Source organism: Eublepharis macularius, chromosome 14 (assembly GCF_028583425.1).
Source record: "Eublepharis macularius isolate TG4126 chromosome 14, MPM_Emac_v1.0, whole genome shotgun sequence".
Taxonomy (NCBI): domain Eukaryota; kingdom Metazoa; phylum Chordata; class Lepidosauria; order Squamata; family Eublepharidae; genus Eublepharis; species Eublepharis macularius.
This window is the reverse complement of record NC_072803.1, coordinates 44,591,493-44,609,339: the sequence shown is the minus strand read 5'-3', so window position 1 is coordinate 44,609,339 and position 17,847 is coordinate 44,591,493. Positions and strand designations below refer to the sequence as shown.

The window sequence follows — 17,847 nt, the reverse complement described above, 5'->3', positions numbered from 1 at the left end:
ATGGTCTGTAATGTGCCACTGGACTCAAATCCTGCAGCCAAAGGTAAAATATCCAGCATTTGGGAGCAATAACCATTTCACCTAATTACATTTAAATCCTACCCAACACCTCCATTTCTCCAGGCAGTGCAGGGTAGCATTGATAGAATAGTTTTAGTATAAAAACCCATATGGAATAGAAGGTTGCAGGATTCCAATCCACTCTGCTCTCATTTTCACAACATCCCAGTTACCCTGCCATATGTACAGCTCAATGGATTGTGAAAGGGGGACAGCATCCTTGAATGTCATATTCAGATCTTGAATACTTACCTGGATCTTCCTGAGAAGAGGCATGAGGTGGAAAAAAGCACACACAAAAAGAGAACCAGAGGTCTAAAGAAGACACAGATACACTGGATAAACTGCATTTTTATTTTGAACAGTCACATGGTTGCAGAGCACCATAGAAGCTGCTGTGCTGAGAATTCACATGGGCTGCAGTCTTAGCTCTGTGTAGAGGGGGAAAATAAAAGGACAAGCCAATTCAGTGTCGCACCAAGACCAGGTGCCAGTGAGACCTGCCAGCCCCTTCCAGAACAGATGGACACTTACCGCTGGGCATTCAATTGCGCCACTGTTGATGTCATCAATGATGTCGTGGGGATGCCTCCCATCAACATTGCAGCCAACGGACTGAGCTGTTCCTACGATCTCCTTAATGGTCCCTGTAGAGGAAAGCTGAATATGAATACAACATCCAACTGAACCATTAGGTGCCTGACCATGAAGAGGACATGGGATGCACACAATCCACCACAGAATTCAATAAAACTTGCAACTGATTGTGTCCCATAGGTCAGATACGGAGATCTCCTTCAATCTGCCCGCCAAGCAGCTCCTTTAGCTTGTCCTATGTCTGGGCCACCTTTGCCAGTTGTTTTACAAAGCCTGGCCTTCCCTAGGACTGAGGAGACTCTGAGCTCCCTCATTCAATCTGCATTTTGTAGGCCTCTCCTCCCATCCAGACACATGAGGAATCCAGGTGTGCTGCATTACTGCCCAAACAGGACCTTAATTTGAGCTAGGGATCACGATCAAGAACATCATTACAGTTTGGCATGGGACACATAGTAAGGAGAACTAATTTGGTCATATGCAGACAGCTTTCTGCCCACAGAGCATCTATATCCAATCCCCACTTTTCTAGCAGTAGAATTAAGGACTTCAAGGCTACAGGACACAGCTTCCAAGCAGGATGGCACCTCAAACCTCTTATTTAGGGGGCAGGGGAATGCACACCACATTCACATGTTACAGGAGAAGCCAGCCCAACATCATGCAGGGCCAGCACTCAAAGGCAGTTTTGCAGTCAACACTAAACATGAAAAGGATCTTGCTGCGAGGATTGAACAGGCTGACAAGCTATTCTCTTATTCAGGACGCCACTTCAGATTTTGGTACAGAGAGCAAAGATTTCAGTAAGGGCAAGGCAGGGTTTACAGAAAGAGCCAAACACTTGCTGTTGGTTATGGAAGAGCAAGGTGCTTTACAAAGGTGGTGGAAGAGCAAGGTGTTTTATGAAGGTTGTGGAAGAGCAAGGTGCTTTACGAAGAGAACCAGCACATATATTGTCAAAGGCTTTCACGGCCGGAGAACGATGGTTGTGGATTTTCCGGGCTGTATAGCCATGGTCTTGGCGTTGTAGTTCTGGACATTTCGCCAGCAGGTCTGAGTGGCATCTTCAGAGGAGTAGTGCCAAAAGACAGAGATCTTTCAGTGTCACTGTGACACTGAGAGATCTCTGTCTTTTGGTGCTACACCTCTGAAGATGCCAGCCACAGCTGCTGGCGAAACGTCAGGAACTACAATGCCAAGACCACGGCTACACAGCCCGGAAAACCCACAACAACCATAGAACCAGCACAGTTCAGTGCTTGCAGCCACTGGCTACTACCTGGGAGATTAGAGTTCAAATCCTCACACTCTGCTTTGAAACTAGGCAGGTGACTCTGTGCCAGTCAAAAATACCACACAGTAAGCAGCTGATTTCACACCTAAGTATGGTAAAGTCACACATGGTCACCTCTTAGGCAGTTTTAAGTAAAATGTCAGTTTTTTAGTTCGTGCATCCAGTCTATATGAACTGGTTTATCTCTCTCACATACACACACACAGTGATCTATTTCAAAGGATTTGAGGAGGGGGGACTAGGAAAGACCCAGGATGTCTAAAAGGTACTGCTGATGAGCAGATGTTGCTGGGCCGTGTGTTGGATGGGCTGACTGGCAGATTCTTGGATCTGACATTCCTCACACAAGAGCTGGCCCATGCCTCCAATCCCACAAACAGTGCCCCACCCCTTACCCGAGAGCTCCCGGGCCAAGGACCTGTGCCGCATCTGCCTGGCAATGTTCACAATCTCATCGAAGCTGATGTTGCCGCTGTGCTTAACTGCAATAAAGGAAGACCAGTTATTCTGCCAGAGTTAGCAGCTATTCCTCGCTCAGCAAGGCTGCAATGTGTGTTCCTTTGTTCCCAATCTTCGGCACAGAGTTACCCACAGAGAGAGCAACCCTGTTTCCTTGAAAGGGGGTTTCCTCTTAGCTCACCACTGGACTGTACCAGCCAGAGCTGATTTCAAGGCAGGCACAGTGGCGGGTGGCTGTTGTACAGTCACAGTTGTGCAGAAAAGAGCAACACTGTCCATTTAAATTACTCTGAAGTAAAACAACACCTAATGCCAATTATTCCCACACGTTTCCCATAATGGGATTTAAACATTAATAAGTTTGTTTGCCTTGAATCAGTACATTGCTCATTTCAGCAGTATTTCTGTTAACTCTCATTACTGAACTACATTTCCCAAGATTTTGTTTGGTGGCAGTGACGTGACGTAAGTTAGAATCAGGCTCAAATTTAGCACACGCAACCAGAACAAAGAGTTAGGTTTTATTGTCTTCTATTGTGAATAACCGCCCCACTACCACCACCCTAGTATTCCACATGTTGGTTGTCTTCTGGCTACACACAGGTCAAAGTTGTACACACTAAGGCTGGAGGAGATGAAAGATTGCTTGGCCCTTGATCCTTCCACCTTCACCCAACTAGACCAAGGCGGGGACACCACACTCCCAAGGACACTTACTGTTCTTTTGTTTCTTACGGTCACGGGGTGGCTCCTTCAGAGCTTTGATGATCAAGGCAGAGGCTGATGGAACCACTTCTATCTGGAGGACAGAAGCTAAGTTTGAGTCTTATTAGAATGGGGGTAAGGGAGAATGAAGAAGAGAAGGCAGCTGAAAGCCTTTCTCCAACCACTCCGCTCATCAAAGTTTGAAGCCTTCCTCCAGTCAATGGTGGGATACTGGCCACTATCATTTAATCAGGACAAGCTTCCCACAAAGCAAAATTCCCACCAACCCCCTTCAGCCAGCAGGTCCTTCCAACAGCATCTCCATTCCATTGTTCTTGGTAAACTGTCAAGAGGACACATCACCCCACCTGCATGCAATGCTTCTGCCATCACCACCTTCTTTCCTGGCTATTCTCCACTGCTGCTGGAGCCCTTGATTCCCAATGTTATAAAAGAAATGGTAAATATGAGTGGCAGCCAGAACAGCAGCAGCGGTGAAAACTGTAAGCTTAGAGTGGATCAGGAGAGCTATTTTCAATTCACACTATAACAGTACAGGCAGGCAGCAATGTTACCCCCATCCCCAACCCCAAAACCAAAATGTTTGAACAACATTCTCATCATTTTTGTGTTTCCAACTTTTCGGCACAGAACTCTCCATGGCCAAAGGGAAGAGCCCTGCTTCCTAAGCTGGGGTTGCTCTCAGCCTACCACTGGAACATGCCAGTCACTGGTGCAGGAAAGGCATGGTGGCGGGTGGCTGTAAAGAAGCCAAAGAGCCACTGGGTTCACGCTGGTAGCGGACACAGCTCTAAGGCCCAGTCCCACCTGCACAAGTTGCACAACTCGATTCCCACCATCCTCCTAGCTCCGCTGCCCCCCCAGAAAGAGGCAGAATTTCAGCGGCCTAACCCAGAAACCCGGCATGCCTTTGTCACCATCGCAACACCCCATTCCCCCAGGACTGTTCTTCTGAGGCCCAGTCCCCCAAACCTCCCACACAGCAAGCTGCGTGGCACTCATTTTATCGACCTCGGAAGGATGAAGGGCTGAGTCGACCCTGCCAGGATTACGGTTCGCAGCACCAGCTAGGTGGGTCATTTTCAGAGCCCGGTGCTTCAGCTGCAGAACCATCCCATGTGGCGTTCTCTGTACCTGAGCTTGCCTGTTCTGGATGGTCAGCTTCACAGTGATTCTTAGCCCCTTCCAGTCGCCGGTGGCTTTGGCAATGTCATCTCCTACCTTTTTGGGAGACTAGAAGAACAAGCGCACAGTAAGGGGTGCTGCTTTGGGAAGGGGCAGCACAGAGAGCGAAACTATTCCACCAGGGATGACTGGCTTTGTTCTACTGGAACACATGGTTTTGATGGGCAGCTGTGGATCCAGGAGCTCAGTGGAAGAAGGCAGCTCTGAGACAAGGGAACGAGAACAGTAGCTGGCAAGAAAACAAAAGCCAACCTACACTTTTGATCTGCAAAACTAGTAGCTAAAGAAGAGTGTATGGACGTTATGAACAGTGGCCATTTCTGCCCCAGCCCCTGTCCCAAAATCAGCTTATCTGCGCCTACTTTCCCCAATGTCAACCCAAACTTTTTGTGAATTCTCACAATGAGCCCAGCCTGGTGCAGCCCCCTCAAATACTGCTTGCAACAATTTCTCCTGCCCTTCAACAAGTGGACCACCCTCCCAATCTTTCAGAAGGGACTCACACTTGACCAAGCTGGTATGCGTCAGAACAAAGCAGCATTGAACAGAGATGATTTAAAGTAATAACCTCAGACCAGAAAGATGCTCCGTTCCATATGTTTTAAGGAACATTCAGTCTCTTGAAATAACAAGCTATGCAAAAATGCTCCGAGCTTTCACCAAATGCTATTGTCTCACAATATGTCTACAGAGCTTACTAACCCACCTAACAATATATACCTATATACGACTCTCTGGTGACACACTTATGGAATAGAAGAAACATCCTGAAAAGCTTCTCTGTCTAGAAGTGGCTATTTACAGGACTAAGCAGGCCCTGAAATTATATAATAAAATTTCCCCCCAGCCAATCCTTTTAAAGCAGAGATTTGTCTATCTGGTCAAGCATCCACCTTAAATGGTGAAACTAGTAATACAGCTTAATAGAGCAGCCATGAAACCAAAAGGGGCACAGGAAAATGCTTACCAAACCCAGGGGCCCAATTTTAGGAGCCAGAGCAGAAGTGGCACCAACTTCACCTCCGGTGCATCTCAAATACACTGAGGAAAAAATAAATCGTAAGCAAGATCAGAGAAAGAACAGACATGTACAACCCCTCATTCTGGGGCTGGTGTTCACATGGACAGTTTTCACATGCCACAAAATATCTTAACGTATTCAGAAAGAGTAATGGGAAGAACTATAGCCTAACCTATCTCATGGGGGTTGTTGCAAGAACGAATCAGAGAAGACAACTATGTAACCTGCTCTACATTTTCAAAATGGGGAGAAAGCCAGGGTACAAATAAAGCAAATAAACTACAGTTTGTGAAATCAGACAATCCTTATCAACTTTTTGTGAATTCTCACAATGAGCCCAACCTGGTGCAGCCCCCTCAAATACTGCTTGCATCAATTTCTCCTACTCTTCAACTGTGGCTTGTAACAAGAAGCCATCCTATTAGAAAATGATGCTGAATGAAGCTTACATACTGCATCAGCTCTCTGCTGCCAACTTTGTAGAGGCCAGGGTGGTGGACGGGAACTAGGACTGAAGAGACTCAAGTTCAAATCCCTACTCTTGAGATGCTCTTACAGGGTGAACCGACCACAATCTCACCAGCCTCACAGGCTTGTTGTAGAAAAAGAGGGGAAGTCCATGTATAATGCCCTCACTTCTTTGGGATTTGCAGTTTTTGTAGGATGACATTTTAAGGTTCTGCCCATTCATTAAAAGAACATGTGCCCATCTATGCTACCCAAAATAAATGTTGAGCTAATCTCTTTTAACTCTGATATATCACTTTCAGGTTCAAGAAAGCAATGCACTTCATTCTTTTGAGAAAAGCCTCACTGCTGTATTTATTCCCCCGCCCCCATTAGACAAGGGTTGCTGCTTGCCTAAAACCCTGACCTTATATTCACAGCAGAGATTCAAAGCATATGCATCTAAATTCATAATTCCAGTTCACATTCACTGTTATTGCAACGCTACAAACAAAACGGGATACCAGAAAATGCTAATAATTACTTGATACACTACACAGTTAAATTAAGAGTGCTCAAGACCTTTTTATACACTAAGGTCATATAAAAACAATCACAATCCAATAATTCCCAAAGGTATACAACACTAAATAAAGGCAATCTTAAGTGCAAAATAGACACGCAGCGAAGCATTCATAAATGCCAAATTTGCAGAGCCGTTGTTGATGCAAGCAGGGGGTGAGGGGCAAACCCTGAATGTGTGGAACGGGCAGCACAACTTCAGGCAGGAGGTGGTGGACTCCAGCTTTTCGCTTGCATATAGAAAGTACGTCTCTCGCAACACACGTAAGAACTTTTTGAACAGGAGAAGATTCCACACTGGAATTTCCCCCTGCATTATGAAATGGATTGTTCCTGCCTGCTGCGTCCGCATGCGTTACCCAGACCTGATCACAAAAAGGCGTCCCGGGCACGCTGCGACTCGAATTCAGTGCCGAGGACAGAGGGCTGGGGCCCCAATACCTACCAACTTTGATCTCGTTGGGGTCGAACTTTGGCGGCATGGCGTCGCGAGGAGTGCCGGGCTAAGCACCGGAAAGGATGACGACGGATACAGGGAGCACCAAGTCCCCCTACACGATCGCTAAGATGGCAAAAGAGAACCTCGCGCTCACGGTCTCAAATGATATAGTGGCTAAAGTCTCGCGAGATTATGCGTCACGACGGCAAGGAAATCTCTGTGAGGCTTTTAATCATAGAGATTTAAACAATCACTTCTTTCTCTCTGAGATGTGCACAGCCTAAACTTGCGGTGCTAAATCGAAAGCCCGAAGTTGCTTCGTCCTTAATACGCAGAGGCACTACAACCCTGTTTAGAAAACCGCTTGAATTCTTGCAAGAGTCCAGTCGCACCTATAAAATCAACAAAATCTGTAGTAGGGTAAGAGCTTTCGTGAGCCATTGCTCATTTCTTCAGATACCATTCTTCAAATATCTGAAGAAGTGAGCTGGTATCTGAAGAGTGAGCCATGGCTCACGAAAGTTCATACCCTACTACAGATTTTGTTAGTTTTATAGGTGCTACGGGACTCGCTCTTTGCTACTGGTACAGACTAACAGGGCTACCCAACTTGAATTCTTGCAGTTTCCAACGGTTTTCTCAAATCCTCATCTCGCGAGAATCTATGTAGCTCCTCCGTCATGACTGTTTCGGGCACTGACAAAGCATGGACTCAAGCGTGCGAGGCTTGTAACGCCATTTTAGTTCTGGGAACAAGGAAATAGAACTTTTCTTCCGAGAAACGCTCTAGCCTCTAGTCTTTGTGGGTGGCGGAGGAGAAGGTATTGATGGGATACGGCAGGCATGAGGGCGGGGACCGGGGAGGACTCAGGAAGTGCCTGAGGTGGTTTTTGTTTGTAAGGAGATCAGATCAAGGATCGGTGGAGCTATGAGTTGGTGAGTACGGGGGCCGGAAAGGGACGTGTAGAGCAGGCGGGGCCCATTTTACCCTTCTCAGCGCTGGGCTTGAATGGGGGGGGGGAGGCGGAGTTGTTCCTCAAAAGCCCCCTCCCTCATCTGATTCTGGGTGTGTCCAAAGAATCTGGGACTCTTCCCTCCAGTTGCTGCAATGCCGGATGCAAAATCTGGGTGGCTGCCAGTTTAAGTACTCATGGAGGGTTGTTTTTTTAAATAACACTTGGATGTGACAAGCAGGAATCCAACAGGTGCAGCTTTGCTTGTCAAGTGGAGAGTGGGAGGGGAGATTGAAGCGGTTTTGATTCGGCCGTGGCCCCCACTGCTATGCAAAATTACACCTGTTGAATAGCTGCTTGTCATATAGGCCTGTATCCTCTTTTGCCAGAAATCAAACCGGTGTGGCTAAGCTTGGCAACTGGAGAGTGGGAGAAATAGGGTTGAATCTGCTATGGTTCGTCCATACCCCACCTATACCTCTGTTACTTCTTATAATATCTTCTTATCTGACTTCATCCTACACTCGATTATTTTACCTATCTAACCATTGGAAATTGTGCATCTAAGGAACCCTGTTTCACAAAAACTTACACTGAAATAAATTTTGTTAGTCTTTAAGGTGCCGCTGGACTCTTATTTTATTTAACCTGTAAAATAATAGCAATGCTTAAACACCCAGTTCTCATCAAGGTCGGGAAAAGTAATTGTGCCTAGACCATCATTTCAGACTCATGCCAGGGACTGACCCTTGGACCGTGCATAAAAAGCAGTCTCTGCTGCTGAGCTGCAGCTCTTCCACAAAGCTAAGGCTCATAAGATTAAATGCTTTTCCAGATCTTCCTCCCGCAACCACACACACAGAAAATTAGCATGCTAGGGCTGCCGCTTTTCTTGGCAGTGCACATGTACCCTTAACCAGCTATCTAATAGACAGAAGTCCATCAGATCATGCATTTCCCATCACTGATTCTTCCTGCTAGGTACTGCCTGTTATGCAGCATTTAAAGGCTCAGAGTATCTGGCAGTGATGAAATTGGCAGAATGCCTGTGCCTTATTATTTCTAACTACCAGACAGCTGTTTAAAATACTCCTTTCATTGGCACTATATGTCCATACCAAGAAACACCACATGTTGAATTTCTGCCCATTTAGGCCGCTTTTGAAGGCACAAACCTCCCTCGTGTACTCAATGGCTCACCCAGTTTTTGTTCCTGTTACCCAAACTGACTCAACACAAATTCCTAGGATTCTCCCTCCAACAAGTGTCTTACTCACAGCTGGAGTGCAAGAATCAAAGCTAGAGCCAACAGTACTGTGTAGATGTTGTTCTAGCAAAGGTTGTGGGTGAACTGAGGCCTTAAATACCACTGCAAGGAGATGAAACTACAGGTCCTTCCCCTCCACGATCAGTACTGGTACTTAAAGGTGCTGTGCCTGCTTATGGCAATGAGTGCTGTCATGAGGCTGAAGTTGTTCTGAGTCCCAGGGTGAGCAAGCCAACTCAGACTCTCGGGGCACCTTCTTCACATCAAAGGAGGATCCTTGAGGTGTCCCATCTGCCTCCTCCTGCTCCCAGCTCCCTCTTCCTCTTGTCTTTGGCCTCCTCATCTGAGGAGGAGTCTGTAAGCTCCTCCATGACACCAGGACAGTTTGCCCATAAAACAATGACAAGCCTCAAGGTTAGGGCTCTCATATCTCTCCCCTCCCTAAAGGGTGTCTTTAGATCAAGGACTGCCAGTTACTGACCTTATGCTTGATGAAATACAGCTTTGTCTTGCCCCCTTGCTTGTGACTTTTTATGTATCATTTTAAATCTGTTTTAGGAAGCTTTTTCTGTCTCAGACTCTTTCCATTTCTGCCTTTAAGCCTGCTTACTGCTTTTTGTGTGTGTTTGGCTGTTTTTGTACTACTTTTATATTATTTTTTATTTATCCCCGAGTCATTGCCATGTCAAAGCAAAATGATCAAATCAAAAGTATCCTGCAGCATTTTTTGACAAAAGCTTTTGTAGACTAGGGTTCATTTCATCTGATGAAGCAGGTGCCTAATCTATGAAAACATAAACCACAGTAAATCAAATTAAGTAGATTCTCGTCCACAAAAAAGTGGTGCTGAAATTAATCGGGTTTTCCTCCAGTTGTACAAGAGTTTTGTTGTTTTAAATCTATCATAATTCATCTTGCAGATTCTATAATGGATGACAAAGTAGGGGAAGGAGGGGAAAATCTTTTTTGAATTATTTAACTTTTCATAGAAACATTCATTCATACAGACAGTACACAATATCGTAAGAAAATATTACGTTCTAAATATGTACAAATAATTGCTTCAAGAATATAACAACAACATTTTATTTATATACCGCCCTTCAGGACAACTTAACACCCACTCAGAGCAGTTTACAAAGTATAAAGTATGTTATTATCAGGGGGGTTTTCAGCTGGAATGCGGCGGAACGGAGTTCCGGCACCTCTTGAAAATGGTCACGTGACTGGTGGCCCTGCCCCCTGATCACCAGACAGAGAGGAGTTTAGATCGCCCTGCGCACAACTCCCCTCTGTCTGGAGATCAGGGGGCGGGGCCACCGGCCATGTGACCATTTTCTCCAAGGGCAATTTAAACTTTAAAAAACTCCCCCCTTGTTCCAGCTGACCCAAAGTGATGTCATTGTGTAGTCCTGAGTTCCACCACCTCTTTTCCCAGAAAAAAAGCCCTGGTTATTATTATCCCCACAACAATCACCCTGTGAGGTGGGTGAGGCTGAGAGAGCTCCAGAGAGCTGTGACTGACCCAAGGTCACCCAGTTCAAGCAGAGGAGTGAGGAATCAAACCCAGTTCTCTGGATTAGGGTCCCGCTGCTGTTAACCACTACACCAAACTGGCTCTCCACACAATATGCTGATTTGTTTTTGGAGGCAAAAGCAAGGTATACATCATACAGTTTTATCATATCACTTTTCCAAAGGAAAAGAAGATAAGTTACCAAGGTGCAGCTGGCACTGCAGCAACCGGAGCACTTTACGTGACTCACATCTAAGCAGAGTTATACTGCTTCTCAATCCATTGGATGGGATTCAGCAACGCACGAGCAGAAAACAGAATGCACTTAGTGCAGTTCATTTTATGCATGGTGTAGTAGTACAACGACTGCAGCAACACAGAATGCTTTAATATAATTTTTAACAAAATAACAGCATTAATATTGAACAATAGAATGGTCAACCACCACGTAATTTCATTGGATTGCGTTTTGAAATAGTTTCAGAAGAAATCCTTTGTGTTCTGGCTGAGCACATGGAAAAGGCAGTAGGGATGCAATACTTTCACTTAGCTCAAGCATACAGCAAAGAGTAATGTTACAAGGGCTATGGCACTTGTGGAATTCCTCCGTTGGATGCAACCCATTTACTTCAATTGATTTAAAGCTTGTAACTCTGTTACAGTTCCTCCAGTCTAAACCAATTGAAATCAATGGGCCTAGACTGGAGTAACTCGGCATATTTTAATTTAATTTAATTTATTACATTTATATTCTGCCCTCCCCGCATCAGCGGGCTCAGGGCGGATATGCATAGGAATGCGGATATGCATAGGAATGCACTGTAATGTACTGAGAGAAGACAAATATATAGAAGTGATGTTCCAAGTATAAAGAAAATGCCATTGCTCAAGGAAGTTGCTTGTATGGTTTTTTTATCGTCTCTGAGCTTATTGTATTATTTTATTGATTATGAGCCCATATTCTTTCAGTTCATTTTTTACTGATAGGAATTGTTTGCTTTTCTGTTGTGCTCCAAATGGCATTTTTGCATCTATTAAAAAAGAGGAGATCAGTTCCCTCTTGCAGAGTGGGATTTTACCTTTCTTCAGGAGATTCAGAAAGGTAATCTTAGGGTCTTTTGATACCTGGGTCCATTCAGTGATCCATTCTCTGTGTTGGAGAAGTACTCCTTTATTTTTGGATCTTAGGACAGGCCCGCCAGCCATGTATTAAATTCCTTGCCACGCATGCCAAAGTTCCACCAGAACAACCCTGAGTTTGTAGGTGAACACCATGTGAGTTTATTTGGCATGAGGTGTTATTGGCCATTCCCTTTTATTGTGATTTCTTTCACAGTAATGTATCTTGCATTTAAGAAATATAAATTCTATACAAACATCTCCTAGCTGTTCCCCTAAATCTTGTTCCGAAGTCATCTTCAAGTTTATTTTTTTCCCCAGTGGTATGATCTTGGTAAGCAATCTAAGGAGACAGCTCATTTGAAGTGGGCGATTCTACTTACAATTAATATTCAAAGGCCATCAGCTCCTATCTCAGTTGTTTTGGGAGAAGGAAGAACTGACCTCATATGTAACTTGCAGATCCTCATATCCATACACATATGTTGAAATGTAAGCCTCCGGCAATATATTGTACCATGTATGATATCACAAAATCTATAGAGCTTATATTCATGCAAATTCAAAACATTGCTGATTTGGGTACTAGCCCTAAGGTGGTTGATTTATGAAGAAAACGAATGAGGTATCTTGAGCTAAATGCTTTCTCCAACAACCCTACAGTTGGAGTGCGGCTAAAGTGAAAAGGTTCTTTATCAGGCATCTGCTATGTTTTAATTGCCAAACTACATTTTCGAGGTACTTGAAGAATTCTTTCTCCAAGTTCAACCATTTTTATTGTTTATGGTTCTATGTCTGAATTAATATGGCTTTTAGGTACATGATTTCCCAGTATAGAGACAGGGAGATACAAGCCCCCTTTTATTCTTAGAGCCATATAAAATGTGAAACTCGAATCCCGGAATTTTTCCCACTCACATATATTGGGTGAAGTATTTTTAACACATAAACATGACTAGACTTCTTCTGAAGTAGTTTTGAGGTGGCAGTTATCAAGCAGAACTTGCCTGACAGGGTAGGTAATTGTCTAACAATGTTGAGATGATCCAGAAATTCGTGTTGCTCTTCCCTCTCTGCATCATCTGTCTTATCCACTGAATGCCTTCAGGAACTGAGTAGAGATCAGGGGGGAAAGGAGGAAGATGATGCTCTTCTTCCGTAAAAGGAAACCCAGCGATGAAGCCCGCAAGCGTCTTGAATATCAAATGTGCCTGGTAAGTTGCCCTGGGGAATAAGGTCATAGCAAAGTGGAGCAGTTGCTGGGACCCTGAAGCTAACAGGTTCCATCATGAAGGTCTAAAGAAGCTGGCCAAAACCTTGGAGTAACAGTACTGTGTGGCATTTGCTACACCCCCCACCTCCTTGGCTAGGCTTGCAAATGGCCTCTGTTAAAATCAATTTGTACAGATGTCGAAGGATGCTACCAAATTTCACAGCCCCACCGTTCTGGCTTGTGTGAATCAAACCCACTCAGACCACGAAGCTAACTGAGTGACAGGAGAGTCATCATTCTCTTAGCCTAATCTAACTCTGAGGGTAGTTGTTATATGAATGAGAAATACAGACATCTTTGTGAACCCTGCCAAGGAAGTCAAGTATGTGCACTGGTGATAGATAAGTGAGAACCTGGGGGAAAGCTCTCCCTATGTGGCTGAACTGTCACAGGGACCCAGGATGAATAAGTTTTAATCAATGGTGCAAGGGAATGCATGTTTGGTGGGAAGTAGGTGTCTAGCTCCCCCACTTATGATAGGTCCCAAAGAGTCCCTTCCCAGCTAGGGGGTGAGGAATTAGAATTTCAAGAACATTCCAATAAACAATATACTAATTCACACTGTGTAATCCACCTTGAGTCTCAACAAGAAAAGCGGACTATACGTAACATAAGTAAAATAAAAATAAATACTAATTCAGCAATTTCACATTAAAATCTCACTTTGAGATTCCTTTGAAGAATGGTGACCCTGGGTCTGAAACAGTGTCCTCTAGTAAACTGAAGTATTTCCTCACTAGTTTCTAAATGTTGTCATTTTTAATGTCCAATATCAAGCTATATATTTTTTTCTGTACAAGCTGATCAGTTTGTCCTAGGTAGATAGTGGAAGGGCTCTGTTGAGAAACAATATATTACTCTTCTAGAATTTTTCAACAATATTGTAATCAGCCTGTGGCTTGGCTTGCATGCTTGAGCCATCTGGGCAAAGGAGAGCACCCTTAGTTTGCATGACCTGCTGCCTAAAAAGACCCACTGGTGGTCTCTTGCCAGGAGCCCCTAAATCTTGGAGCTTTCATTCTAAGGACAGAAAGATCTGGAGCAAGCTAGAATAGAAAGAAATAGACCTGCCCTTCCACCAATCTGAAGGAGAAGGGGGAGCTGAACTGGGATCTCAGTAGGACTAGTTCTCTCCTCTTTGGGTCTCCCCAAAGCAGACCAGACAAGTACAGAAAAACCAGGAAGGAACCAGAATCTGATCTTGCACAGTAATTCAGTTTGCTAAAGATAACACCTATACATGGGTGGGGCCAGGAGCACACCATTACAACGGGGAAAGTGTAATTGGGGCATATAGTACTGCTCACGCTAAACTCTTTTTTAAAAACTCTGGTCAGACGATGCATTGAGATAAAAATCACCAATAATCTTACAGTGAAAATTAACTTTGGAGTCTGCAGCTGCAGTTCACCTCTCTCTCTCTTTCTCTGTTCCTCTCTCTTTTCAGGCAAAGGAAGCTGGAGCTGATGATATCCTTGATATATCTAAATGCGAACTGTCAGAGGTATGGTGCCAGTTCCAGTGCTAGTTCCCACATGGTGGGCCGGTGATTTGTGAGAAGATTGGGTTGGGAAGCCAGGCTGACAGCAGAGGCTATTTAAAAGGTTGCCAACCTCCAGGTCAGATGTGGAATTATCCTGGAATTACAACAGATTTTCAGAGTAAAGAGATCAGATTGCTCAGAAGAAATGGCACTTTAGGAGGACAGACTCTATGGCGACAGATCCCTGCTCAGTTTCCCCTCTAAAGTCTCCCTTCTCCAGGCATCCCTCCCAAATCTTCAGGACGTTCCCAGTCTGCAGTCTGGCAGTCTTAGTTGTTAAAGGCTGAAGGCTCAGCTGGTTTTGCTTCCCGGATATGGTTTAAGATCAATATAGTCTTTTTTGGAGGAAACATCCAGTCCACTGAAAATTATCTTAAGGTTGCCAGATTTCAGACTGATGATTCACATTGCTCACCAATACAGCACAATCCAAGACAGCAAAAGATAAGGTGGTAGAGCACTTTCCTTGCATGCAGAAGGTCTCAAGTTTGGTCACTGGCATCTTCAGTTAAAGGATCTCAGGTCACAGCTGTTGGGAAGGACCTGTCTCTCCCTAAGACACTGGAGAACCGCTACAGCTCTACAGTCAGAGGAGACAATATTAGGCTTCATGCACCAGCAGTCTGGCTGTATGTAAAGTCGTTTCATATGTTCAGCTGCTGTTGCTCCAGCCGTCTACATACTCCCCACCCCACACCCACTGCCTTGCTGCACATCTTACTATGGGAGGCAGGGAATTTAAGTTCATATCCCTTAAGCCATGAAAGTGACTTTCTTTTATGATTATTTTCATGACATTTATTCTAACCAATACTTGGTTTCTGTGTTATCATTTTAGCTTCCATATGGAGTCTTTTCGACCTGTAAAGTCCTGCAGAAAAAGGTAAGGGATACAGAGAACCGAGAGGTACCCTCCACATGCGCATGGGAACTTTTTGGCCTCCCAGAACATGCACACCCATTGAGAGTCAGGGAACACTCCAGTGCAGTATATGACACAGCATTGCAACATAGCCAAAATAGTTTAAAAGTGTAATGATTTTTCTTTGTGTCCTTTGCTTCCTTTAAACTCCTTGGTACTGCCATCAGCTTATCTTTAACTGTATGGGGGAAATGAGGAATCCTGGATGCATATTCTTAAAAATAAGCTGCTCTGAAAACTTTCAGTGCTTAAAGTGCTTCACATACATTCCCTTGTTGCAGTCCTTACAACAGTCCTGTAAGGTGGGCCATATTGTAGGTGGGGTGGGCACTGAGGCTGAGAGAGAGTGGCTTGCCTAAAGCCACCTGGTGACTTTAGAAAGAAGCTAGATTTGAACTGGGGTCCACCAAGATTACAGTTTATTCTTCAAAGCTTGATCTTCAAAGGTAAGCCAAGTCTTACCTTTGAAGATAATCTGATGCTATTATGGATGATTCTTGATAGTGTTACCACGGGGGAAATTGTATGTCCCTTTTTTTCTTTATCTGCTATACCTTTTGTTTTCTGTTCCTCTCTTTTCTTTCCACTTAATAAGAATATAAGAAGAGCTTTGCTGAATCAAGCCAGCAGTCCATCCATTCTAGCATCTTCTTCATTTTCTGCTTGGGCGAGGAAATGGGCAGGTTGGAGGATACTTGCAGGAATGATGTTTACATTGATTGATTGTTTTTAAAAACGAAATTTTAAGTTAGGGAAGAGGGCCAAAAAAATGCCCTGCTTTGACTATGAGTGCCACTTTAACAATACCACCTTCATTTCTTCCCCAGGTGCTGATAGCTCATACAAATTGCTTGACATCTCTGGTCCCAAAGTCTTGTAATCTCCTGTATCTTATAACTGTGAAGGTGATTTAAAATTCTTATTGTAAATTACTTGGGGTACGGGGAATGGGAGTCAGCTACAGTGTAGGTTTATTGATCTGGAAGTGAGGGAGAAGACGGAACCACAGTGCATGTTTTGGGGAAAGAGTTGGACTGTCATCTGAGCACTTTTGCTTCTCACTCCATATCACGATGCCTGTTTTCCATATGATACATCATAGAATTGCGTCCCCTTAAAAATTCCCAGCTAAAGTACCACATCTTCTTTTCCTCTTGCTTTAGGGCCTTGGTGAGTGACACTTATTTCACCTCTCTTCTCCTCTTCCAGGTTTTAGATCTCCATGACAACCAGCTGACCTCACTTCCTGCTGAAATTGGTCAACTGACGTCTCTCCAGGTAAAAAAAGATCCACACCCTAGGGAGCCTTTTCCGAAATCTTTCTGCTGGCTGCTGGGATTGTCGTCTGTGGAACATACAAGGTCCTTTCTGTCTCCTGGACTTACATTTAATGCTATACCTCACAAAGCATGACAGCATTCAGGGCTTGGGAGGTTGCACGAGAGCTTAATGACCTTCAGCAGGGACCTGCTTGACTGAGCTGTGTGCCTCCTTGGACATCAGAGCTGTCTTTGGCAGTGGTGGCTCCAGGTTTGGGGGGGAACCTGAGTGAGATGCCTCAGCCACTAAGTACACCACTGCCCCCACAGGGGTGCATGCTTGTGCACATTCTCTCCTGTAAGAAGGAGCTGAATGTCCCTTTTCACATTTCTATCTTTGCCAGTGCTGGTCTAGAGTAAAAGAATATAAGAGTTCCATTTATTTGCCTTCTGTCCCAGCAGGAAAGCTATAAGGAGAGGCGTGCAACCCCTTTGTGCTCAGTTAAGCCCTATTTGCATCAAAGGGTTTTAAAGGACCACAAATGAGTTGTGCTCTGCTACCCCCCTCTCACTGCCTTCTGTCCACAGGAAATGGGAGATCTTTCCAGGGACCTTGCAGTATTACAGAGCCTCTGCAGTAAACTCCCGTTCTCATCAGGTGTTGGTGGGCCAAGCATCTCTTGTCAGCTGCAGGTCCTCTGCCACGTCAGCAGATGCCCAGTCATGCTGCCTTTTAATGCTGGCCCTACTTTTCAGACACAAAAGGAAAAAAGGGTCCTGTATAAGCCCCTCAGTTGGTCAGGTCTGGTACAAATATGAGAAGCCTTACATTGGCTAGTTAGCATGGTACTATCTCTTATCGTCTGCATCTGGGGCTTTAGCTTAGGGTGGTAACTGAACCAGAAGTGTATCCTGGAGGCCTGGATTTGGGTGTAGCCAACCACAGCCCTGGCCTGCACCTTTTAGACAATGAGACATCAACATCTCTATTCTTATCTCCCTTCCCTTGTAGGTCCTGAATGTTGAACGGAACCTCTTGAAGGCACTTCCGCAATCTATAGGGGATCTTGTCCAGCTGCAGACCCTCAATGTGAAAGGTAGGACAAAACATCTCTGAATCACCTCATTCCCAGCCATGTGAGTTTGGGGTGGAGAGAACTTTGCTTCCACAAAACCTGAACAAGT

At 44.7% G+C, this 17,847-nt stretch overlaps 2 protein-coding genes and 2 non-coding genes across 4 annotated transcripts in view; 1 reads left to right on the top strand and 3 right to left on the bottom strand.

Annotated features, from left to right (window-relative positions):
- Positions 1-393: 393 nt before the first annotated feature.
- RPL12 (ribosomal protein L12) lies at positions 394-6,965 on the bottom strand. The gene is made up of 7 exons (XM_054998508.1): positions 6,817-6,965; positions 5,289-5,362; positions 4,271-4,369; positions 3,128-3,209; positions 2,347-2,433; positions 595-707; positions 394-491 (listed from the first exon to the last, which is right to left on the bottom strand). Exons 1-7 carry the CDS (start codon positions 6,851-6,853, stop codon positions 486-488), a joined length of 498 nt encoding a protein of 165 aa, XP_054854483.1. The 5' UTR covers positions 6,854-6,965; the 3' UTR covers positions 394-485.
- Positions 2,510-2,641, bottom strand: LOC129342754 (small nucleolar RNA SNORA65). The gene has a single exon (XR_008598247.1). It is a non-coding gene; the product is annotated as a small nucleolar RNA SNORA65 (small nucleolar RNA).
- Positions 3,742-3,872, bottom strand: LOC129342755 (small nucleolar RNA SNORA65). The gene has a single exon (XR_008598248.1). It is a non-coding gene; the product is annotated as a small nucleolar RNA SNORA65 (small nucleolar RNA).
- Positions 6,966-7,641: 676 nt separating the features above from the next.
- LRSAM1 (leucine rich repeat and sterile alpha motif containing 1) overlaps positions 7,642-17,847 on the top strand; it is a 31,702-nt gene continuing 21,496 nt past the window's right edge. The window contains exons 1-7 of the mRNA XM_054997847.1: positions 7,642-7,746; positions 12,774-12,879; positions 14,386-14,442; positions 15,320-15,364; positions 16,231-16,308; positions 16,613-16,681; positions 17,675-17,759. Of these exons, the coding sequence (XP_054853822.1) occupies positions 12,808-12,879; positions 14,386-14,442; positions 15,320-15,364; positions 16,231-16,308; positions 16,613-16,681; positions 17,675-17,759 (406 nt within the window). The 5' untranslated portion in view covers positions 7,642-7,746; positions 12,774-12,807. The remainder of the gene's footprint in view (positions 7,747-12,773; positions 12,880-14,385; positions 14,443-15,319; positions 15,365-16,230; positions 16,309-16,612; positions 16,682-17,674; positions 17,760-17,847) is intronic.

Excerpts from the sequence above, each read along its gene's own strand:
- RPL12 (XM_054998508.1), bottom strand. The coding sequence starts at position 6,853 with ATGCCGCCAAAGTTCGACCCCAACGAGATCAAAGTTG. Across the intron at positions 5,363-6,816 it reads CCCCAACGAGATCAAAGTTG|TGTATTTGAGATGCACCGGA; the intron begins GTAGGTATTGGG and ends TTTTTTCCTCAG. Across the intron at positions 708-2,346 it reads CTTGGCCCGGGAGCTCTCGG|GGACCATTAAGGAGATCGTA; the intron begins GTAAGGGGTGGG and ends TTTCCTCTACAG.